The following is a 26,928-nucleotide window of genomic DNA, read 5'->3' as shown; positions in this document are numbered from 1 at the left end:
ACCCTGTGTTCGGATTCAGCGGGTTGGAAAATGGATGGATGGATGGATGCCATGACCTTAATATTTATAGACATAAAACTGCAGAGAAAATGACATTTTTTTGATATTAGAGAATTAAAGATATTTCAGTGGAACACATATTGATAAAATCAGTACTGATAGCCTAACTCCTTTATTTACCCAAAATTTTTTGGTAGGCATAATTTCTGCATTGCCCACATGTTCTATACCTAATTATTACAACCATATAGCATTTTAAAAAGTATAAACCAAAGCGCAAGATAATTGCAGTATACCTCTTTAAGTTTTCTGATTGTTTCAGTTTGATCGTCTATAATTTTTGTCTTAATCTTTAAAGCATTAATATCCTTTTCATTTTGCTTCTTCATGGTCTCTAATTCCGTTGAAAGAACATCAATCCTGGCCTCTAGTCTCCCTCTGTCTTGAGCGAGTGAAGCACCTAAAATATATTACAAAATTTTCAAATAAAATAAAACCTTGTTTGTTTTGTGATTTAATTTAGCAAGCTTGTCTAGAAAGCCTACACATCAGGTTGATAGTAGCTGATATATTCATAAGTCAGAATCACTAACAGCATCAAGCTGGAAATATATTGAAGGAATATTCCCCAGAAACAATATATATTTTTAATATGTTACTTTACCCCAAGTACTTTGTAGCAGTGGCCGAGAAAAAAATTTAATCTCATGTGTATTATTGTGGGATTAGTGAGACTAACCACATGGTCAACACTCTCACCTTAAACTTAATGCACACACACACACACACACACACACACACAGACACAAAGACATTCATCCTATTCACACAGCTACAGTACATATGAGAGACTAGACAAAGAGCCCGTTTCGACAACGTAAGATGAAACGGGCACGAGTGGAATAGTAATAAGTATAAGCACCACAGACCTGATATAGGTGTATTGAATGAATGCGTAATTAGGCCTCGAGCTGTAGTCGAAATCGCCTTTCAGGCCTCTAGAGCTTTAATCGAAGTTGCCTTTCTCTCTGAATTTTCACGGCTGTAAATCTGCCGCCTCCCGCGATGTCGGTCTCGTAAGGTTTTTCGGGCAGCTGCGCAGAAGGCGACTGCGCATTCGGCTTCGGACGTGTGCAGAAGGCGACTGCGCATTTGGCTTCGGACAGATGTGAGTGAGTGAGTAGGCTGGCGAATTATATATAAGATTCCTAACTGAAAGTCACTCTGTGGTATTCCACATAGGACCCTATCCACAAATGTACCGTATGAATAATGCATGCGCTGCCAGTCATTCTCTAGTACACCACATTGGGATTCACTATCTTTGGCACAAACAATGTACAGGTGTCCCTGGGACACATGAAGGCTCATACACCTTTTGGTTATACACCACTTACTATCAAACAATGCCTAACTTCTACCGCACGGTTCCTCCTATTGGGGTGCTCTCCTTGGCCTGATAATCTCCCCTACATTAGGTGAACTAAACTTTTCTTTATTATTTCACCTACTCTAGATATAAAGGCAAAAGTATACAAATGGGAAAACAATGTGGTATTTATTAAAGTATAATAAAACCAGTAGAAGAAACTATAATAGAAAATATTAATAGATAGCAAAGTCTATATGTGTAAATGTCAAAGGTGGATGCTGCATTGGGATGCTTTTTGATTCAGCAATCGGTGTGATCCATGTGTTACTGTACATTATCCGACATCCAGCTGAAATCGTCTGTTTCTCTTTCTGACATGGCTTCCTCCCTTGCAGGGGTCATTATATTAATCAAAAATACACTTGGGATTCTGGACCATGTGACATTACAGTGATCCCTCGCTATATCGCGCTTCGCCTTTCGCGGCTTCACTCCATCGCGGATTTTATATGTAAGCATATTTAAATATATATCGCGGATTTTTTGCTGGTTCGCGGATTTCTGCGGACAATGGGTCTTTTAATTTCTGGTACATGCTTCCTCAGTTGGTTTGCCCAGTTGATTTCATACAAAGGACGCTATTGGCAGATAGCTGAGAAGCTAGATTGCTTACTTTTCTCTCTCTCTCTCTTGCGCAGACTTTCTCTGATCCTGACGTATGGGGATTGAGCAGGGGGGCTGTTCGCACACCTAGACGATACGGACGCTCGTCTAAAAATGTTGAAAGATTATCTTCACGTTGCTATCTTTTGTGCAGCTACTTCCTGAAACGACATGCTGCACGGTGCTTCGCATACTTAAAAGCTCGAAGGGCACGTATTGATTTTTGACTGAAAAACAAACTCTGTCTCTCTCTCTCTCTATCTCTCTCTCTCCCTGCTCCCGACGGAGGGGGTATGAGCTGCCGCCTTCAACAGCTTTGTGCTGCGGTGCTTCGCATACTTAAAAGCCAAACAGCCCTATTGATTTGTTTGCTAGAGATTGTTTTCTCTATCTATGTGACATTCTGTGCTCCTGACACGCACTCCTTTGAAGAGGAAGATATGTTTGCATTCTTTTAATTGTGAGACAGAACTGTCATCTCTGTCTTGTCATGGAGCACAGTTTAAACTTTTGAAAAAGAGACAAATGTTTGTTTGCAGTGTTTGAATAACGTTCCTGTCTCTCTACAACCTCCGGTGTTTCTGCGCAAATCTGTGACCCAAGCATGACAATCTAAAAATAACCATATAAACATATGGTTTCTACTTCGCGGATTTTCTTATTTCGCAGGTGGCTCTGGAACGCAACCCCCGCGATGGAGGAGGGATTACTGTATACACATATCATTATCTAGCTATTCTGATGATGGATGGCTCTGCCCAAAAGCTTTGATTCTCGTTCTTATCAATGCAATCTCATATTGTCTTATATTTCGTTTATCGTTATGTTTTAAACTGTCTATTTTAAGCTAAAAGAACAATAAATTACTAGGATGGCAAGACACATACGTTAAAGTTATAGACAATTGGTACAAGACAACAGAATGTGCAATTATTAATCAACAGGATGAAAGAATGTGCAGATATACTTGGATAAAATGCTTTCCAGGGTCCTGTAAATTGCTTTTTTGTAAACTAGTTAGGTAACTAGCCTTCAAGAGTTCTATACATTTCTTTCTAATTTAGTTAGGCCCTTTACAGTTTATCACACTTTAAATAAATTTAAAAACTTAACAAAAGCAGTAGGCAGTAATAAAAAATATATATAAATTTTATTTTAACGTAAAAACAATTTTATTTACTTTAGTTATAAATGCACTAAAAAGCAAAAAATATTTTTTTCTTTAACCACATTTTGTTTTATATGTGACTAAATAAAATCATGAGGCACAGATAAATTAATTGATTCAAATAATTTTTAGCACGGTGGAGAATTACAATGTTGTTGTTTTTTTATATTTTATGATGAAAGTAGCTATTCTATTAATTGATTGAATTAATTAATGTGTGCCCCACGATTTTATTTAGCCACATATAACAATGAAAACTGTGGTTAAAGAAAAATTTATTTTTTGCTTTTTAGTGCATTTATAACTAAAGTAAACAAATTAATTCAAATTTATTTTTTTATATATTTTATTTTTTACTTTGAGTATTTTGCAAACGATTTTCCTTTAATCATTTTTCATGAATGGGAAGCTTCTTTAAAAGTATTACATAATATATCTTCTTTGCAGATTCATTTGAATACTAAAAAGAATTATATTTTGATCTCTATTTTTCTGTTCAGGTTCTTATGGGATTAGCACTCGGTTGCTGCGAAAAAAAAAATATCGATGACAGAATGGCAAGCTTACGCCAATACTTCCTCACCGTGATCATCAAGGCTACTCCTTCGCAAAAGTAAATAAGTAAAGTCGTCACACATATCTGCCCACTCCACTCATTGGGAGAGGCAAGTGGGGGCAATCCGATGCGTCTCTCACTTGTATGCTCCTATACTGTATCTCACTATATTCTCACTCCATTATTGTTGTGTGTGTGTTAATTGGAATCGCATAACTATTAATTACGGTGAAATTTGTTACATAATTGCATCAGATTTGACGGATTATTGTATCATCATCGATACTGAACACGTACGCAAAATTTGAAGAAATTCGCTTTGCCAAAAGTGGGTTTAAAATCATTTGCAAGATTTGTCCCAGACAAACAAACAGACAGAGGAGTCAAGTTAAATAAAACTGTATAAAAAGACAATTTTATCCTCCAGGCCATTCATGCAGAATGGAGAGAAAAAAAAAAGTTGATATAACAGAAGCTAATAGTGAACAATCCTGTACAGTGGTAGATGATGTGGAAAACATCGATGGGAAAAAAAGAAAACAAATTTAACAGAATTCTTATCACATAATAAGTTATCATGTCTGTTATCCAGTCATATGCTGAAATGAGCATGGGAAAGACTCTATATAAATAAAATACATTATTATTATTCATTATTATTAAAATGTACAAAATGCATGCTCTTTTGTAAAAAAAAATATTGTTAAAATATATACTTCCAGAATAGTCCACACACAACATAAACAGGAAACTAAAAGCCTTACGGGATTCACGTTTTAAATTGAAGACAGTGATCTTGGCCAACAAATGTGGGGCAGACCGTTTCCAAAACACCTGCCTTCTTTATTCATCGTCGCTGCATTTTATACATTGTACTTTTAGATCAAAATTCATTGATTGTCAGCTCTCATGCACACAGAGCCCACCCCCACAACTAAAGACAAAATCAAAACTGTTCGTATTATAATAAAAGAATAAAGCAAATATATTGTTTCCAAACTATTGGAGATCACCAGTGAATTCATCTAACTTTAATAGTAAACTTATTATTACAGCAAATTAGAATCAATACTAAGCAAAGTCTGACATGAAGAAGCATTTCTATTTTTACATTCCATCATCCATCCATTTCATAAACCTAGATTTTGCCATTTTTGGATCACAGGGAGTTGCAGTCCACTGTTTTTAAGGTTGTATATTCATTATTAAATATTCCGTTTGACACTGACAATAATTATCTAGAGACCAGTAACGGTGCACTACATGATACATAACGTGCAGTGGATACACTTGACTTATAGTTTTCAGACTCTTTCTCTGTACATTTAGCATTCATTTGCTCAGAGGTTGATGTGCTTCTCTTCTTTTCTCCACCCTAGCGGCCCGCTTCTTCTCTTCTTTCGTCGGCATCTTTTTGTGTTAATTAAAACTGATTAAGCCAGTGTTTGTGTTGCAATTAGATAGATAGATAGATAGATAGATAGATAGATAGATAGATAGATAGATAGATAGATAGATAGATAGATAGATAGATAGATAGAGTGGTGTGAAAAACTATTTGCCCCCTTCCTGATTTCTTATTCTTTTGCATGTTTGTCACACAAAATGTTTCTGATCATCAAACACATTTAACCATTAGTCAAATATAACACAAGTAAACACAAAATGCAGTTTTTAAATGATGGTGTTTATTATTTAGGGAGAAAAAAAATCCAAACCTACATGGCCCTGTGTGAAAAAGTAATTGCCCCCTTGTTAAAAAATAACCTAACTGTGGTGTATCACACCTGAGTTCAATTTCCGTAGCCACCCCCAGGCCTGATTACTGCCACACCTGTTTCAATCAAGAAATCACTTAAATAGGAGCTACCTGACACAGAGAAGTAGACCAAAAGCACCTAAAAAGCTAGACATCATGCCAAGATCCAAAGAAATTCGGGAACAAATGAGAACAGAAGTAATTGAGATCTATCAGTCTGGTAAAGGTTATAAAGCCATTTCTAAAGCTTTGGGACTCCAGCGAACCACAGTGAGAGCCATTATCCACAAATGGCAAAAACATGGAACAGCGGTGAACCTTCCCAGGAGTGGCCGGCCAACCAAAATTACCCCAAGAGCGCAGAGACGACTCATCTGAGAGGTCACAAAAGACCCCAGGACAACATCTAAAGAACTGCAGGCCTCACTTGCCTCAATTAAGGTCAGTGTTCACGACTCCACCATAAGAAAGAGACTGGGCAAAAACGGCCTGCATGGCAGATTTCTTAAGACGCAAACCACTGTTAAGCAAAAAGAACATTAGGGCTCGTCTCAATTTTGCTAAGAAACATCTCAATGATTGCCAAGACTTTTGGGAAAATACCTTGTGGACTGATGAGTCAAAAGTTGAACATTTTGGAAGGCAAATGTCCCGTTACATCTGGCGTAAAAGGAACACAGCATTTCAGAAAAAGAACATCATACCAACAGTAAAATATGGTGGTGGTAGTGTGATGGTCTGGGGTTGTTTTGCTGCTTCAGGACCTTCAAGGCTTGCTGTGATAGATGGAACCATGAATTCTACTGTCTACCAAAAAATCCTGAAGGAGAATGTCCGGCCATCTGTTCGTCAATTCAAGCTGAAGCGATCTTGGGTGCTGCAACAGGACAATGACCCAAAACACACCAGCAAATCCACCTCTGAATGGCTGAAGAAAAACAAAATGAAGACTTTGGAGTGGCCTAGTCAAAGTCCTGACCTGAATCCAATTGAGATGCTATGGCATGACCTTAAAAAGGCGGTTCATGCTAGAAAACCCTCAAATAAAGCTGAATTACAACAATTTTGCAAAGATGAGTGGGCCAAAATTCCTCCAGAGCGCTGTAAAAGACTCATTGCAAGTTATCGCAAACGCTTGATTGCAGTTATTGCTGCTAAGGGTGGCCCAACCAGTTATTAGGTTCAGGGGGCAATTACTTTTTCACACAGGGCCATGTAGGTTTGGATTTTTTTTTCTCCCTAAATAATAAAAACCACCATTTACAAACTGCATTTTGTGTTTACTTGTGTTATATTTGACTAATGGTTAAATGTGTTTGATGATCAGAAACATTTTGTGTGACAAACATGCAAAAGAATAAGAAATCAGGAAGGGGGCAAATAGTTTTTCACACCACTGTAGATAGATAGATAGATAGATAGATAGATAGATAGATAGATAGATAGATAGATAGATAGATAGATAGATAGATAGATAATTTTCCTTAATTTTTCACTTAAGTCTTCAATCTGCCTGAAGAATGATTTAAGATATGAAGAAGTAGGGGAAGTGACAGTGAAGGTGGGAGGGACGCATGCACCGCACGGCCGCCCTGCTGCCCGCTGCTGAGAGTTGATTCTACAATAAAATAAAAAGAGGAATAACCTTGGAGGTCAATCCTCACCCCAAAAGCGCATAGTAGACGTCACGTAGTAAATGTGTACCACATTTCAGGTCAATAGGTGAAATGGTTTGTGAGCTACAGGTGATTTAAAATCCTGGACAGGCAAATGGACAGCCACAGTAGCGTATTATAGAAGAAGACAATTCTATGCAGTACATCGTGACATGCCTGCCAGATAATCACACATTGAAGCTTATACTAAATTATATTTGGAACACTACCCATCACAGTTTAGGTAGTAATATTAATAATACATTTAATTTATATAGCATCTTTCCCATGCCCAAAGTGCTAGAATTCTTATGTGTTTATATGATTATATTGTTGGAGAAAAAAATTCTCAACATACTTCTCAGAGCTCATACTTTTGTAACTAAACACAATCATCCGAATGCTCAGTTTCTTTCATAAGGATATTGCAAGTGTCTGAGCTGCTGCTTTTTTGTATTTACTTTTACTCTTGAAGATGAGTTCTGGCATTGTACAGAATGTTTCAAAATTAACTGTAATTATCATGTTAGAAAAAGCTTAGGCGATCAGCATGACATTCTGGCAGCAGAATCTGTGAACCGCCAGTAATTAGGATAAGGTATCGATCATTCAATCAACTCCAAGATTTAATGACTGCTGTTTCTGTTATAAAAGTGAAAACAATTAGCAACAGTTTAAGATAGTGAGTGTCATTAAATGGTACATTCTTTTGATCTAGGGACATATGCAGTGGGAAAGATTACCAAAAATCTGTAATGAAAACAGACATTATAGAAAACTACAAGCCATTTCAACGTGTGTATAATTGTTTTGCTGGGTTGCAGGTACAGGGCTTTGAAATGCAGTACTTGACCCTCAGAATTAAAATGCCCCGTTATCAAACACTCTGGCAGCATGTAAGAGGAAAAGGCAGGCAGAAATAAAGGCTTAGCTGTCCATCACAATGCAACTACATAACATCTTTTTACCTTGATGGGCTAACTCTTGCCCCCAGATTCTTCTTTCTGCTCTCAGACCTTCAATTACAGACTCCTGAGCAGTTAGCTGTGAAATAAGTTTCGATTTTTCCTGCTTCAGCAATTCAACTTGAACATGTTTTCCTTTGTTGTCCTCTGATGAAGATTCCAGTGACCTAATGCGATTCTATAAAGGACAAATAAAAGATACATTTTAGACACAGTGAAACTGTATCATATTAAAAGGCCATATAATTAATAGATTGGTTACTAAATACAATAAAGAAGAACTAAAGACAACTTCCAGATTGTAGCAATGCATTTTAGTGGATGAACTCTGAACATCTGTAAAAGAGCTACAATGCTGGTCAATAGTTTTAGAACACCTCAGTTTCTCTTCAAATTTAATCACTTAAAAATGCAATGAATGATCTAAAATGGTGAAAAGGTAAGTGGTAAACTGCCACAGATTTAAATTTAAGGTTTAGGTTAGCAAAAATGAAAAAAAAGGAAATTTTAGAATATTACAAATGGCCCTTCTTCAGGGAACAACTAATAGGTTACAACCTACAGATGTTCTGCAACAATTAAAGTAAATTAAGCCTTGCAGGCTGAAGCAAACAATTTGCAGAGGTGTCCCAACTTCTGTTGATTACTTAAAAACTCTCTGTCTGCAAAGTTGGAACAGACTGCATTACTACACCCTTTGAAGTACTACTTGGACAACATTCCAGTGATAATGGCAAGAAAACAGCAATAGATAGATAGATAGATAGATAGATAGATAGATAGATAGATAGATAGATAGATAGATAGATAGATAGATAGATAGATAGATAGATAGATAGATAGATAGATAGATAGATAGATAGATAGATAGATAGATAGATAGATAGATAGATAGATAGATAGATAGATAGATAGATAGATAGGAAAGGCACTATATGATAGATAGATAGATAGATAGATAGATAGATAGATAGATAGATAGATAGATAGATAGATAGATAGATAGATAGATAGATAGACTTTATTAATCCCAATGGGAAATATGAATGAGAAAAATGAAGGGAAAAATGAGACAGAGCATTATTACCCTTAGAAGTGTAGGTCTTTCATTTAGAGAAATTGCAAAACAAATCAAAGTGTCAGTGAGTCCAGTGGTGTCCTACACAATCCAAAGGCAATTGGAAACTGGAAGAAACTCTGAAAAGAAGAGATCTGGCAGATCCAAAGTTACCACCAAATCAGAAGACAAGTGTCTGAGAGTCACCAGCTGGCGTAATCACAGACGCCTCATAGCACAACAGCTTCAAGCACAGCTTAACAGTGATGGAAAAAGGCAAGTCTCAGTTTCTACTATGAGGGGGAGACTTTGTGCTGCAAGTTTCACAGGGTGAGTGACAGTAAGAAAACCATTACTTAAAGGACAAAATAGGGTCTTGGAATACCAGCTGTAGACTACTGCAGACTAGAAGAAAGTCTTATGGACCAATGAATCCAAATATGAAATCTTTAGTTCATCGCACGGGGTGTTTGTATGCCGTCAAGTTGGTGAAAGGATGGTTCCCCAGTGTGTGACACCAACTGTCACATATGGAGGAGGAAGAGTGATGGCCTGGGGTTCTTTGGCTGGAGGCAGAGTTGGTGACTTGCACAGAGGGAATGGCATTCTGAATCAAAGAGGTCCACATTTTGGCTGTTATATCAGCAAATGATGGCTACTTTGAGAATTTAAAACTTTGAATAAAATTTTGTACACTTAATGACTCCTTGACTTGTTTGTTTTATTTACCATTGTTTATTTGCTCTATGCCTTGATTTTATGAAACATTAAGACATTAAACTGCATGCATTTCCATAAAAACTGAAAAATGTGAGGCATTCCAAAACCTTTGACTGGTAGTCTACCATACTTCACTTAATGGCAAAAGCAATTTCTTAATGGGTATCAGTCACTACCACCAATAGCTGCCATTTAGTCATTCTCAACTGTACCAAAGCACTAATTCATGTAAGGTATGATTTAATCCTGTATTAGATTCTAGTCATTTGTAAATTGAAAAAAATGACAATTATGTGGCTGCTTACATATTGAGGAAATACCTTAAATTCTGACACTGCCTCTTGTTTTGACTTCATCATTTCAGTGATTCGTGCCTTCTGTTCTTTCACCATTGCTGTAAGTTCTTGAATCAAGTTAACCGACTGTTTCTCCTTTTGCTGAGTCTTAGACAAGGTGTTCTTGCATTCTGTCAACTCCAAGGAAATGTGGTCAAAGCTGTCCTTGACCTGTTTAAAAATAAACAATTATAAGTATAGTTACACATAAAATGACTACAACAAGCAGGAGGTGCTAAAGCATTTACAATGGATATAAACTGTCTAAATCTGAAATTTCAATTACGTTGATGTAATGGATGAAAAACACACGTAATGTTGGACCTTTTTCATCTTTAATAAATTCTTGCAAACAATATTATTTAAATGAAAAAAGGATAATTTTACCCACGCATTCAAAAGATGAGCCTACCACAAACTAAATCAGAAGGCAGCATGGCTCTACCTAATTTTCAACTTTATTTCTGGGCGGCAAACATACAAGCTATAAAAACCTGGACACAAACAGATGAACACACACTACCTTGGTCTGCAATAGAAATGAAATCCTGCACTACTTCTTTATATTCCTTGCTTTGTACACCGGTAAATACAAGGTATCGTCAATATACTAACAGCCCAATTGTCCTGCATTCACTTGGAATATGGAACCAATGTAGGAAGCACTTCAAATTTTATCTGTGGCACCTCGACATGATAACCACCTTTTTCTAACCTCTCGAACTTACACAGCTTTGAATGTTTGGAAAACGAATGGGATTAAATCATTTAGAGATTTGTATATAAATAATGTCTTCGCATCCTATGGACAATTACACTCCAAATTTAGTTCCCCATCAATACAATCTTTCCACTATCTCCAAATTAGAAACTTTGCTAAACGAAATCTGCCCAATTTTCCTCACCTCCCACCTTTTTCTATTAAATAAAAGATATTGATCAGTCTTGGGGACTCAGACAGCATTTCTATAATATATACTGTAAAACCACTTTAAAGTCCCTTTCATTTCAGAAAAGGAGTGGAAGGCAGCAATGCACAGAATTCACTTGAGCTCCATACATGCAAAGCATTCAGTTACTCAACTCAATCTTTATCAAGCACATCCAGCTCATTTAAAATTGGCCAAAATGCTTCCAGGACAAGATCCAACCTGTGAACGATGCAATCGAGCTCCTGCTTCACTAGGCCACGTGTTTTGGGCCTGTACCAAATTAACATCATTCTGGACAAAAATTATTAAATGCATATCAGACAGCCTTGGTGTCACAATCCCTCCTAACCCATTAACAGCGGTGTTTGGTGGGCTTACAGAGGGGCTTAAAGTGGAGAAGAACAAACAAACTGTAATGGCCTTTTACTTCACTATTGACACACAGACTTATCTTGCCCAACTGGAAGAATCCTAAACCATCTCTTTTAAGTCAGTGGGTGACTCGTGTTATATATATATTTTGAAACAGGAAAAAATCAAATTCTCACTTACAGGATCTGTTCAAAAAGGTTTTTCAAACCTGGCAGGACTTCATCAATAACATTTTAGAATAAGCATTTAAAGTGGGAGAAAATACTCCTTTCTCTCTTTACTACTCTCAATTGTTTTACTCTGACTGTTGGCCTTCCTCTCTTTCTCATGGGTGGTGGTTGATTTGAATTTAGCTTTGATTAGTTTTTGTCATTAACTGTTAAACAGCATAACTGCACAGACATGATCTTAAGGGTATACAGTACTGTATATATTTGAACAATGCACAGTTTTTTTGGTATTTTTAATAGAAATATATTATGCCTAGCATGATATTAGAAATTTTACTAGAGCATAAGCCAACATTTAATCTAACATTTAATCAGAGAGAAAATGTACTTCCCTGTGACCCTGGTCTGGATTAAGAGGGTTAGAAAATGACATGACATGACATTTCGATTTACTTCAAATATGAAAGCACACTGTCAAATGGATCTCTTTCATTTTATCTTCATTTGAGACCTACCTCTTTAAAGCGTGTTGCTTCAATCGTCAGTGCCATCCGAAATTCATCCTCCAAATGTCTATATTGCTGCTTCACATCAGCAATTTTTTCTTGCAGTTCATTCATCTGTTGAGAATGCCTTTTTTCAGCAATGGCCATTTCTTTAGCCAATGCATTCTGAAATTCTGGACCTGTCAAGGTTACTCTGCAGTCCAATTCTTTTCTTAAATAAGTAAACAAAATATTTATTAACATAATAATCTTCACATTCATTTATAACCAGTTATTGTAAGTACATTATATTCAATTCAGAAGGACCATCAAAATCAGGTACTGGAGGTGTTCCTTGCTATTTTATTACGTATTCCAAACATTTAGGTGAAGAAATAGGCTGCCAGGGGTTGTCTTAATTCAAATGACACAATTTAACTAAGTTCACTTTACAAAATGCATTTAAACCTCATAGTAGCCCAGTAATTTATTATTTACATAGCATCTGAATCAAAAATTAGTAAACTGAAACAACCATATTCAAAACACCTTCAAACATAAGGCAATTATCATATTGCATATATTTAATTGAGTTATTATATGATTTCCACTATCCAAATAAAAGCAAAAAAATATAAACTCACATAATTCGATAATGTTATAATATGAAAATACATATAGATCAGGGGTGTCCAACTCCAGTCCTGGTGCGCCACAGTGGCTGCAGGTTTTCATTCTAACCCTTTTATTAATCAGCGATCAGTTTTCACTGCTAATTAACTCCTTTTCCCTTCTTTATAATAGCCCTGTTTTTAAAGATTCAGTCCTCTGAATTGATTTGTTTCTTCATTAAAGGGCAGCGAAGCAGAAATGAGATGTGAAGCAAGCCAACCGATGACCAGCTAAATTGGAACATCAAACTCCAGCCAATTTCACTCCAACCAGTTTCTGAATGAGAAGCCGATTCCTGCTGTTCATTAAATCCATTATTGAATATCAGGACTTGTTGCTGCTCTCATTCTGCCACAGCAGACTGTTGATTTTCTGTTTTTTCTAAGACCACCGTCACAATATTCTGGTGACCTGAGCTGACCAACATGAGCGAGACCTTCACCTCTCTTTATTTTCAGGTTAGCTGGTCATGTGGTGGCTTGTTTGGTGTCTCATTATTGTTTGGCTGCTCATTAAGGAAAAAGAAACAACTAAGGGGTCTTAGTCACATCAATTAAAACTAAAGGAAAACAAGTTAATCACCAGAAAAAAAGGGCTCACTAATTAAGAAGATGGTTAGAATGAAAACCTGCAGCCACTGCGACCCACCAGGACTGGAGTTGGACACCCCTGATATAGATAGAAAGACCTTTAATAAAATTATATTGGACTCCAAGGTACAGTGGAACCTCGGTTCATGAACGTCTCGGTACACGTACAACTCGGTTTACGACCAAAACGTTCGCCAAACTTTTGCCTCGGTTCACAACCACACACTTGGTATACGAACAAGCCAGTTTCCCTTTCGGTTTGTGTGCGCCGATGATTTCCGCACCTGTTGCATTGTTCTCGGTCAGACGTGCGTGATTGCACATGCGTGCGTGCTTTGGCTGTGAACTCTTTGTGCTCTATTTCATTTCCCTTCCGGTTCGTGTGCGCTGATTACTGTATTTAAGCACGTGTTCAGCCTCTCCCTGTTCATTGTTCTCAGACATGCGTGCTTTACCTGTGAACTCTTTGTGCTCTACAGTATTTCATGTGCTTTTGCAGTTAACCATGGCTTCTAAGCAAGTGAAGAGTGGGGAGAAGAAAGTGTTGCAATGTTACTGTTCTCTTTTTTTCAAATGTTTATTTTTTTCCATGTGCTTAAAACTCATTTAAAAAGAGTGTTTACAGCGATCGGGCTATAATGCTATTAGCGTGAACTCCTGCAATGTTACCGTCTTGGTTGGCTTTTAAATAAAGTTCGGATTTGTTCAAATGTTCCTTTTTTTCCCCTGTGCTTAAAACTCATTTAAAAAAAATTGTTTATACAGCAATCAGATTGTAAGGCTATAGCACGAACTGCTGCAATGTTACAGAGAGGTGAGGGGCTCACGTGCTGCTGAGAGAGAGCGAGCCTGCGAGTGCAGCTGAGCAGGGAGCCTGGGTGTTTGTGTCAGTGTTATTCAATGTTTTTACATTAGTTTACTATTACACTGTGCATTCTGTGGTGTAATTAACTATATTTGGTCTTAAAAATCTTTAAAAAAATATATTTACATACAGTTTGTACAGTCTGGAACAGATTAATTGTATTTACATACAATCCTATGGGGGAAATTGCTTTGGTTCACGACCAAATCGGTTTACGACCAGAGGTTTGGAACGAATTATGGTCTTGAACCGAGGTTCCACTGTATGAGCTATGAGGAAAGACTGAAGGAGATTAACTTTTTTTATTTAAGCAAATGGAAATTAAGAGGTGATATGACTGAAGTATTCAAAATTATGAAAGGAATTAGTAAGGTGGAGACCAGCTGTTACTTTAAAATGAATTTGTCAACCAGAACACTGAAAAACCATTGGAAAATGGTTAAGAGTATATTTTTTGCATAAACCTTAAAAAGCTTATATGCACAAGGAGCACTAACCCACCCATACTTGGAATACATAACCAAATATTGTAGTAGACAGTAGTACTTTAAGAACCATCAAAACCTGATGCAGTTATTTAGGATTGACAAGGTTTGGTGAGCTGAGTGACATGTTCTCACCATAATTGTCCTAAAATTCTTAAAAAAACAAGCTATTACCTGTGTGTTTGTTCTTTAGATGCCAGTAGTTCATGCAGCTGATGCACCTTTGCCTTCTGCTGATGTAATGTTGACCTGAGAAGTTCTAGTTCTCTTTGGTTGGCAGCAGCTTTAAGGTCTTTCTCTTGCATTACTTTAAGCTACATAAGTATAAAGAGAGAAATGTTACAGCTTGGGATGCAGGGAAGATGTCATTTTGCTATCGGCTATACAGCCCATTCAATTATAAACTTTCAGTGAAATAATCAAAACAGCATCAATTTAAAAAAGCTCAGGTTAATCAGGATTTTTTGTTAATGCATTAAGTTTTGTCAAAGTTATTTCTTCACAAACATGCTATATATGCATTTGCCAGTCAAAATTGGGTTTTAAAGTTAATTGGTTTCTAAAAATTAAAAAAAAAAAAAAATCTTACCCACACTGACACTTTACATTACAATCTGTGGGGCTTATAGGAAAAGCTTAAAAACTTACCAATACATCTTTTTTCAAGCCAAGACAGTTGTCAAGTATTGATCCATGTAATTACACACACATTGTAAAAAAGTTTGCACGTCATTTTTTGAAAAGAAAAAAAAAAAATAGATTCAACATTTTAAAAAAAGACCAGCTGTGTGTGTTAGCTCAGCACTTATTCTTACTGCGCAACAACTTTTCAATCACCCCAGGTGGTGCTTTCCTCCCAACACACCCAGCCACAGTAAACTTTTCATGCAACGTGGTAGGTTCTGCTTTGATTTACTTTCATATTTATGTGAGAAAACCGCTCAAGTCAAAAGAAACAGAATTATGCAATAAAATGAGTATTTCCAGGTCCCTTTTGCTGTCAGAAACATGCATCAGAAACACGGAAAGCGTGGATCAATACTTGACAAGTGTCTTGCTTACTCCTTGGCTGTCCAGACTCTGAACTTTATGCTTCCCCACTGTCCTTAAATCTGCTCCTAGTAGCTCATTTATATGCAGTACGTTTTAATATTATTAATTTTACTGCCATTTAGTTAGTTAGCTAGCTTGGTAGATAGATAGATAGATAGATAGATAGATAGATAGATAGATAGATAGATAGATAGATAGATAGATAGATAGATAGATAGATAGATAGATAGATAGATAGATAGATAGATAGATAGATAGATAGATAGATAGATAGATAGATAGATAGATGTAAAAGGCACTATATGATAGATAGATAGATAGATAGATAGATAGATAGATAGATAGATAGATAGATAGATAGATAGATAGATAGATAGATAGATAGATAGATAGATAGATAGATAGATAGATAGATAGATAGATAGATGTAAAAGGCACTATATGATAGATAGATAGATAGATAGATAGATAGATAGATAGATAGATAGATAGATAGATAGATAGATAGATAGATAGATAGATAGATAGATGTAAAAGGCACTATATGATAGATAGATAGATAGATAGATAGATAGATAGATAGATAGATAGATAGATAGATAGATAGATAGATAGATAGATAGATAGATAGATAGATAGATAGATGTAAAAGGCACTATATGATAGATAGATAGATAGATAGATAGATAGATAGATAGATAGATAGATAGATAGATAGATAGATAGATAGATAGATAGATAGATAGATAGATAGATAGATAGATAGATAGATAGATAGATAGAACACAACACAAAGTCACATCCAAATAACATAAATGGCATAATTTAAAAAAAAATGATTTGTTCCCAGAGGAAATTAGGCTTTTTATATAAGCTCTTTAAATAAATAAATAGGTAGATAAGTAAGTAAATAAATACACACACCAGAATGACTATAAAGCAAAAAAATGAAAAAGAAAGTTCTGGCTTGGCTGTCACAGTCACAGTGACACATTACACAGACATATTGCTGTTGGTATAAAGGAGTCCCAGTAGCATTTCTTGATACACTTCTCCTCAGTGTTGGTGGTCTTCTCTTGAAGAGATGTTACCAGCCCAGCACACCATAGCATTCAAAATTGCACTGACCAGAGTTATATAAGATGTGATGGGTGCCATTTCGGCGGCACAGTGGTGCAGTGGGTATTGCTGCTGCCTCGCAGTTAGGAGACCCGGGTCCTCCCTACGTGGAGTTTGCATGTTCTCCCCGTGTCTGTGTGGGTTTCCTCCATGTACTCCGGTTTCCTCCCACAGTCCAAAGACATGCTGGTTAGGTGCATTGGCGATTCTAAATTGTCCCTAGTGTGTGCTTGGTGTGTGTGTGTGTGTGTGTGTGCCCTGAGGTGGGCTGGCACCCTGCCCGGGGTTTGTTTCCTGCCTTGCGTCCTGTGTTGGCTGGGATTGGCTCCAGCAGACCCCCGTGACCCTGTAGTTAGGATATAGCGGGTTGGATAATGGATGGATGGATGCCATTTCCAACATTAATGTTATTATTTATCTGTTTATTACTATTTTTTTATTTATTATCTACTATTGATTTACCTACCAAGTATCTACTTTTAGTATCATATAGTATAATTCTTTATTAGTCTTGCACTTGTCCTATGTTTATGTATATATGGCACTGCAGTCCTTTGTTACTTTGTGCCACAGCATTACAGTGTATGGCTGATATGATAATAAAGCTACTTAACTTGACTTGACTTGTAATAATAAACACTTTGTACTTGGAGCCACCAAACAATTATCAGTAGGTGTAGCTTTTTTGTAGCCTACCCTTGGCAGAGAGTGAGTGCCCTTTGTTGATTTGGAATTTGACATATAGTGTAAATGTTATTTTTTGAGGTGCAGAAGTCACAAATATGAGTTTCTTGATTCTTTGTGTTGCTCAACATTTCAAACCAACTGTATGACTGCTAACCTTTGTTAAGAGTCATCTCAAAACATTTTCCTTCTCCCCCTAATCTGATGAGCCTTGGATGATGTAGTGTGGAAACCATTTTTACTTAAAAAGTAACTTGTTCAGGCAGCTAGTTCATTTTTTCACGTCACATAGTTACATTTCGCAAAGCAAGTAAAGCACGTATCCATTTTGCAGTATAATATACCAAAGATTGCCTTAAATACAGCAAGATGTTATGTCTAAAGTTGTCTTACTTCTTTAACAAGGCCTATCTGCACTAAGCAACTGGAGTCATTTAGTGCTCTTTATTTAGCTGGGTACAGGGCCTTATGGCTGCTTAAGAATGCTGGGTGTCAAAAGCATAGGTAATGCAGGTGGCTACAGATTTTAAATCTATTGGATTAACAGACATGCAGAGGTGTAACCCAAGGATCAGTTTTCGGTCCTCTACTTTTCTCTTTGTATACCACCTCATTGTGTTCCATCATCCAATCCCATGGGTTCTCTTATCAGTGCTATACCGATGATACACAGCTGTACCTGTCATTCCCACCGAAGGACAAAACGGTATCAGCTAAATCCTCTGCATATCTAACTGATATCTCAACCTGGATAAAGGACCATCATCTACAATTTAACCTGGCAAAAACTGAGTTTCTTGTGATCCCGGCCAGCCAGTCTGTTCAACTCCCCATCTCTGTACAGCTTGGCTCACGGTTGCTAACACCTGCCAAGTCAGTACACAACTTTGGGGTGGTAATTAGTGAACACCTATCTTTTTCTGACCATATTTCTACTGTTTCTCATTCATGCAGGTTCACAGTGTACAATATCCACAAAATCAGACCTTATCTGATAGAGTATGCAGCACAACTTCTGCTCCAGAATTTGGTCTTGTAGAGCCTGGATTACTGCAACTCACTTCTGGCAGGAGTACCCGCATGTGCTATTAGGCTGCTACAGATGGTCCAGAATGCATCAGCCTGTCTTGCATTTAACTAGCCAAGACAGGCACATGTCACTCTTCTCTGCAGGTCACTACTTTGGCTTCCTGTACCAGCACACTTCAAGTTCAGATCCCTCATGCTTGCCTACAGAGCAGTCAGTGGGTCAGCATCTGAGTATACAGAGACACTGGTGAGGTGCTATGCTCTTTTTCACTCACTCAGGTCTGGAAGGGAGCAGCGTCTGGTAAAGCCAACTCTACATGGTATCAAGTCTCAATCCCGACTATTTTGCTGTGAAGTTCCTAATTGGTGGAACGAGCTACCCACCTCCATCCGAACTGCTGACTCCCTCAATGTATTTAAGAATCGACTGAAACCCCATCTGTTCTGTGAACATCTGTCTGATTGATAGAAAAGAAAAAAAAGAAAAACCTTTGTTGCCTGTCCTACTACACTTGCTGAACAAACAGGCCTTATCTTAATGTAACTTGATTATGTCTGCCTATTTTGTAATTTGCTTTGGATAAAAGCATCTGCCAAGGAAATAAATGTAATCTTATCGGAATCTTGAGGAACTGTCAATGCATCTTCTAAATACAGAAAGGACTGATAATCAGTTCAACAGCTTGAAACTTTTCAGAACAAGCAATGACAGAAAGAGGGAAGTATATGCAGTGGAAAATCTGAAAGAAATAAGCAGGAACATAATGTACAAGGAACTTCTATAGAAAGGAACTTAGAGTGGATTCAGAAAGTACTCAGATCCCTTCACGTTCTACACTTTTTTGTGTTGTAGATTCAAGTCTAATAGATAACACTGCAAAATTTGCCCATCAATCTACCATTAACAACACATAATGACAAAGTAAAAAAATGCATTCAGAAAGGCTTTAGTACTAGGGTGTTGTACCATGTTAGCCATTATGGATGTAGTGAGAAGCCAAGCAAAATGACAACTTTTACTGGCTAACTAGAAAGATTACAATATGCAAGCTTTCGAGGCAACTCAGGCCCCTTCTTCAGGCAAGATGTAATTTCTAGCTGCACTCACGCCAATCATCATGAAGTGCTTCGAAAGGTTAGTCATGTCACACATAAAGACAAATCTCCCTGCCTCCCTTGACCCTCTTCAGTTTGCATACCGCTCACATAGGTCAACTGAGGATGCCATATGCTCTGCCCTTCCCCTCTCCCCGACAACATCTGGATAAAAAAGACACGTATGTCAGGATGCTATTCATAGACTTTAGCTCAGCCTTCAATACAATCATCCCTCAACAGCTGGTTGTAAAACTGAGCAGGTTGGGCCTGAACACTACCCTCTGCAATTGGATCCTGGACTTCTTAATAGAAAGGCCCCAGTCAGTTCGGATGGGCTGCAACACTTCCAGCAACATCACACTGAGCACTGGATCACCGCAGGGCTGCGTGCTTAGTCCACTGCTCTTCACCCTGCTGACTCACAACTGCACAGCCACACACAACACCAACCACATCATCAAGTTTGCAGATGATACGACGGTGCTGGGACTGATAAGCAGGGATGATGAAACCGCATACAGAGATGAGGTGGAATGGCTGTCCGCATGGTGTGAAGACAACAATCTATCTCTCAATGTCGACAAGACAAAAGAGATAATTGTGGACTTCAGAAAATCACATCCTGCCCACATCCCACTCAGAATCAACGGTTTAGATGTGGAGACTGTTAGGAGTACCAGGTTTCTCGGTGTGCACATAACTGAGGAACATACGTGGACGCATAACACCTCATCACTAATCAAGAAAGCCCAGCAGAGACTACACTTCCTGAGGCGGCTTAAGTGAGCAAGTCTTCCCCCTTCCATCCTCACCATGTTCTACAGAGGCACCATTGAGAGTGTTCTGACCAGCTGCATTACTGTCTAGTATGGCAACTGCAACGTATCCGAACGCAAGCGCCTGTAAAGGATAATGAAGACAGCAGAGAACATTATTGGGGTGCCTCTCCCTTCACTACACGTCATATTTCACAAACGCAGTCTCAGAAGCTTTCCTGCATCTGCTTTCAGTAATGTTGAGACTTGGCAATTGCCAAACAGTTGCAGCTGCTGTTACATTAAGTGAAAGCCCTTTCCCTTTCAGCCACAAAATTTAGAAATCATACCCATTCCAGCTGTCTCAGTATCTCCCAGGTATGTTCATGGATTACCTTGATTTTGAGACCATAAGGTTGAGAATTTTACTGTTGCATAAAAAATTACTATGGCTCTATGGGATTGTAGTTCCTGAAAAAACCTTTTACAATAGCAACAAGACCACCATAAATGCAATTTTATTAAACAATATAAAAAAAGAACATATTTTAGCATTTCTGTCTATAGCCATAAGGAGTCTGCCAACATGGTTTTAGATGATTTTTAGTAATCTGATTTCTGTATGTAGTCACTGGATGTTCAAAACAGCTTAATTGAGAAAAATAGTAATTGAGAGGGTAATACATTTTTAACTAGAAAGCTGAAGACTTGTACACAATAATAATAAAAAAAACATGATAAGATAACCAAAAAAAGTCTATATTAGGCTTTATAAAGCAATTTCAGCATTTCCAATTTCATCCCGATTTATATTTGAGTTACATTAGTTTTCATATACAGGGGACAGTTAATGCAATCAAAGAAATATTATTACGCAACAGTACATTTTCTGATAAAAATACAAAAGAGTAAATGACTTTGAAAATGTTATTACGATGACCTTCCAGGCAGAAAATGTGAAGCTGAGGCAAATGAAGACATATTCCTCAACTTGAAAGAATGCAAAATAGGAAATATTTTTCATATTTCAGTATCACAACATTAATTTAGCCTGAAGAAATTACAATAGATACAGGGTAAACTATCAACATTTTAGAATAAATATCATCTGTGTCATCTCTGTATGCCATTTGAATAAGCAATTGGACTAATCAACTATCTTTTCTTTACTTGTCTGAAGAAGTTAAAAAACAAGTTAGCCGAATTCAGCTTGGCGTGACATTCAGGTGTATTCAGCGATGACGTTTACTGTTGTGAAAGTTGGGCGCTTTTTGCATTTTTTATTTACTTCATCCAAGAGCCTCTTATTACATTTTTGTTTATTAAATAGTTTTGTGACAATAAGTCATATTCAAAAGCAACAGTGATAATAGAATGCAATTCTATGCGTTAGTACAGGCATGTCAAACACGCGGCCCGCAACAGAAATCTGTGCAGCCCGCATGACAGGTCCTAGTTAGCACTGAACTTGTACAAAATGATTACTATCGTTTGTGATTGAATCATTCTGCATCTTCGGCGTTACTTATTGACTTTTCTTACTTCTGCCTTCTGACAAAAGCGCGTTTTCCCATGGCATTACAGTACCAGAAACGTCATCTGCTAGTATAACCACGAGCCTTGACCAAAGTTAATGAGCCGCAGCGTCACAACTGAAGTGCTAGGCTGCAGCAGCGGGCAGCAGGGGCGGCCTTAGGCATCTGCAAACTGTGCACCTGCATAGGGCCACCACGCCAATATATATTGAATATAAAACAAAAAGAGAAAATAATGACACAGCTGACGGCAATGTGGCCGAAAAACATTGTGTTTCTTGTTAATTAGTACGCTGCATTTACAAATGTCGCTAGAGTCGGAGCAGTAAACTATATGTAGTATTATAATGTTCTGCCGTAATAAGAATATCATGGGCCGCCACTTGGTTTTCAAGTTACAGACACGCGTATATAGAAGCGTGTCATGAGCACGAGGCGGCTATGCAGTGTCCGCAATGGATGTGGCCATCCGCTGTGCATAAGATACCGTATTGACATTGCCAGGTGAAGGGGCCACTGATTCTTTCTCTGCCCAGGGCCACCACGAGCCTAGAGCCGCCCCTGCTAAGGCTACACTACTGACTGGGCTGCTGAGACTGGCCACTGGGCAGAACTGACCATCACGAGTAGTAATAGCCCGCATATTTTCACGTTTTTTTGCTCTAGTTTCATGTAATTTTGTGCTAGTATTGTAACGAACAGTTAGTGCAGACTACAGCTGAAGATCTGAAGTGGACGCGAGAAGTTGGTGAGTTGTTTATTAACATATTTTTGCGATTTTGAATTTGTAAAATTATTGTAGGTCAGGTGGCTTTTTGCATATCGGTTTATTTTACAATATAAACTTTGAAGTAAACTTAGTAAAGTAAAATTTGATTTTTGGAGGATTTGTTTTCCAACTTGAATTACTGAGTAATGAATTTAGTGAGCATTTTCATTTCAGTTCACACAAACAGGGCACTGCGCTGTTCTCTTACAACGCTGAGAATGCGCCTGAGAATATCCAAATGGAATTGATTGAACTGCAGTCAGATTCTATTCTGAAGGCAAAATACAACGAAGTTGGTGTGCCAGGCTTGTATGCTTACCTGCCACCCTCGTATGTACAGATCCGTAAGTTGGCATCGAGAGTACTGTCAATGTTCGGAAACACTTACCTTTGTGAGCAATTGTTTTCGTTAATGAAAGCTACCAAAACACCACATCGCTCAAGACTTACCGTCGAGCACCATTCATCCCTCATAAAAGTTGCAGCTGCACAAGATTTCAAGCCTGATATTGACAAACTGGTTACTAACAAGAGATGCCAAGTGTCGGGACAAAAGAAATAAATCTCACACTGTAAGGCTCCTATATAAGCAATGAATATAATATAATGAATACAATATAATAAGGAACTAGCTAAGAGGCTAAGACTCTAATTCTACACTGTTGTATGAAGACTGTATGGAAATAAATTGCTTTTCTTTAAACTTTAAGTGTTACATTTTTTAAAGTTTTCAGTATTGGAAAGAAAGCTACAGTAATTTTGTATAATAGTATTTGTTACAGTGCAGCCCACTGACTCACGTATGGCAGTCGAAGCGGCCCACCAATGGTAGTGAGTTTGACATGCCTGCGTTAGTAGACAACATTATTTGCAAGATTTTTAACAGCACAATACAAAGGAGTTAAAAAACGGAGCACAAAGAGGCTTGTGGTGGCTCAATGGCTTTCATACACAGCAGAGTCCAATTCAAGTGATGTGACAGTGGCATCGACAGATGTGTGTTAGTGGTGCAGGGTCTGTGACTAATTGTTCAATTTTCTTAAACATTATATTTTTGAAGGTATATCTAGTAGAGTTGTATCCAATAATCATCGATTGAAAAATATTTATTAATAAAAAAAGACCAATACTAACATAAAGTCAGAATTAATATTACCCTATGAAAGGAGAAAAGGAACTGAAATAGTTTCCTCTTCTAGCAATTAGTATTAGACAAAACACAATAATTCAAAAGTCAAAATATGGAAAGGAACCGATTTATTTTATAACAGGAGTGCAAATGGTACACAATGGGGAAGAAGTTCAGGGGTTTGCCACGATTGTTTGTGTAAATCTGTGACTGAAAGATCAGGGGCTGGGCGCCAAAGATCAGGGTCTTAAACAATTGTTGCCTCCCAACTCCCAGCATCACCATCCATATTTAAACCTGTTCTGTTTGTATCAGTTAGGGCAGCTGCGCCTTTTTCCCATGTTATTGATTAATTTTTATCTGCAGAATGAGATTGTCGGTTCTTTATAACTAGGGGGCTTCACCCCCTGCTCGCTTCGCTCGCCAACCCCTGTTTTTGTTTTTCCAGATACACACTTTTAAGATTTTTTTTTCTTTGAATTGTTACTATTTCATTAGTTTCACTTTTATTTCTGAACTTCTGTAAAAACAATATTTGGAATCTTTCGAGTCCCAATGTGCTGAATCTTTTAAATGAGGTCCGTGAGATGTGTTTAATGACTTTGTACCAATCATTCAGGATAGGTTTCTCTGTTTAGAATTTCAGCCCAGACAAAACAATCCACATCATCAGCAGTTAATAATTTTTTTTGCAAAGTAACCAATAAATGCATGTGAGGTAAACTCCGTTTTTGAAATTCTCTGACTTAAACTTCAAAGCCTTACAATATTTACATACTTCTAACATATCGGATGTGCGAGGATGACGTACGTTTAATACGGAGCGTTCGCCCGTGTCACTCTGGGGCCCCCCACTGTTAATACAGAGCCCCTTCCGTACTATTATGCGGTGCATTGTGGACCACTGCGGACTCCGTAGTATTTCCTGTTTCACCACTCACAATATGGCGGTGATGCCTGCGTCTTCCGTATTATGTCGGGTTTCACCATGCTGTGTAGGCGCCTTTGCCTTTCGTACTTTCCCGCGCCTTCTGACGCGCGATGTAGGCGCCTGCACCTTCCGGGTCTGCCTCTGCTGTGTGGTGTGGACGTTTAACTGTCGTTTTTTTTCTGCTTTCATATTCTGTATCTTGCTCTGCATGTGTTTCGTGCCTAGGTTTTTTTGAAGCTGTTGAATTCCAGTTTTCATTATCTCTAACCTGCTCTCCATGTGTTTGGCCCCGTTTTTTAACCTCTTTATGACGTTTTACTTTGTTTTCTACTCTGTCTTTTATTTCTGACCTAGCTTTATCCTGCTTTTGTTTCAATGACACCTGGTCCGTGTTGATTATATTCTCCCTTTTTCAAGTAATAATTTCCATTTGTTTGCGATACTGTGACCTTTACTGTACTGTCAATAATGCATTACTGTAATGTGATCCACCCATGCTGTATAGTTTGGACGTGTGAGGATGACGTACGTTTAATACGGAGCGTCCGCCCGTGTCACTCTTGGGCCCCCCACTGTTAACACGGGGCTCCTTACGTACTATTATGCATTGCATTGTGGACCACTGCGGACTCCGTAGTGTTTCCCGTTTCACTTTGTAGCTCGGTCAGTCGAGCTGTTTCTTTTTGGAGCCGTGCCTGCCTGGTTTGCGGCATGTCAGACGGTTCATAGTCTCTCCCGTTTCGCTCTGGGGCGGGGGGGCTTTGTGTGGCACCTGCGCACGTTCATAGTCTCTCCCGTTTCACTCTGGGGAGGGGGGCTTTGTGTGGCGCCTGCGCACTATGTCTCCTGCGTCCACGGGCATGTCCCTGCGTCCATATCCGGTTTACCGTTCTCGGTTAGTAATATGGATAATAACCTGCAGATAATATTGTTCAGTCAATTCAGTCTTATATGTGCCTAAATTATTGGTTTCACCTCACATTTATTCCCAGAGAAGCAACTTTTTATCTTTTGTTAGTTAATTTAAAAATCAGTAGCAGAAGGTGTGGCTGTGTCAGCTGTTTGCGCCTGAGCGCTCTGCCCGGCTTTTCACTCACTTGTATAGGTCATCTGAGCGGCAGTCAGAGGAGTAAAAGAGGAAAATATACAAAATATACAAACTCAAACAACCACTCTCAAGTAAAACTGAAACAGAAAACTAATTCCTAGTTGAAGTTGCCCAGAATGTTTCCCCATTTTAAGATGGACGCATTCACAAATTCAGCAATGCTTTTCAAAGGGAAATTTAGAAATTTTCAAAGCACAATCTGTTTGAGATACTTAAATGAAAATTGAACTGTCCTGACAAGTTTCTTTGAAGAACAAGTGTTCCACATCTCAACAAAATTGGCCCACTGGGGGCCGATGTGGTTTTAGGTGGACAGACAGACAGAGGTTTTCACAATAGATGCTTCATGTATTATATGTAGACAATCCTAAATTAAAAAAAAAATCTGGAATTAAATTTAAATTAAAATGGTGTTTCCTTTAATGCTCTTGACTTAAATGAGTTATCAGCCCGGTTTCTGCCCGATGATATGCTCCACCCTTTTCTCCAACTTTCTTCTAAAACATTTCAACTAACTAGTAACACAGAGTCAACTTTGATCTTGGCAAATACTTAATTGCTGACTTTTGTCACCATAATGAGATAATGTGACAGATTACTTTTCACTGTTTGTCTTGTGTTGAAATGGAGGTGTGATAATGTTCACATATGCAATAATCAGTGATAAGGTTACTTGGGTTTCAGTTTTTTCTTTTAAATTAATAGGGGGCTTTGCTTGCCAACTTCCCCCCCCCCCCCGCCGGCATCGCTACGTGCCGTTGTGAAAAGGGGGGGTGAACGCACCCCAAGAAGACGCAGTCGCTCCTCTGAAACCCCTCGTAAATGCTGATACAATGGGCAACAAATAACAGGTTTTTTTTTTACCTCCTCTTTGCTCGATCAGCTGCTGGCTTGCTG

General features: G+C 38.0%; 1 protein-coding gene across 1 annotated transcript in view; it reads right to left on the bottom strand.

Annotated features, from left to right (window-relative positions):
• Nucleotides 1–26,928, bottom strand: part of LOC114653204 (leucine-rich repeat and coiled-coil domain-containing protein 1) — a 112,466-nt gene that overhangs the window by 6,911 nt on the left and 78,627 nt on the right. The window contains 5 exon segments of the mRNA XM_028803388.2: nucleotides 297–460; nucleotides 8,142–8,316; nucleotides 10,236–10,421; nucleotides 12,240–12,441; nucleotides 14,996–15,135. Of these exon segments, the coding sequence (XP_028659221.2) occupies nucleotides 297–460; nucleotides 8,142–8,316; nucleotides 10,236–10,421; nucleotides 12,240–12,441; nucleotides 14,996–15,135 (867 nt within the window).

The sequence above is a fragment of the Erpetoichthys calabaricus genome, chromosome 6 (assembly GCF_900747795.2).
Source record: "Erpetoichthys calabaricus chromosome 6, fErpCal1.3, whole genome shotgun sequence".
Lineage (NCBI taxonomy): Eukaryota > Metazoa > Chordata > Cladistia > Polypteriformes > Polypteridae > Erpetoichthys > Erpetoichthys calabaricus.
The sequence above is the reverse complement of the archived record's forward strand: the minus strand, read 5'-3'. Positions and strand labels throughout refer to the sequence as shown.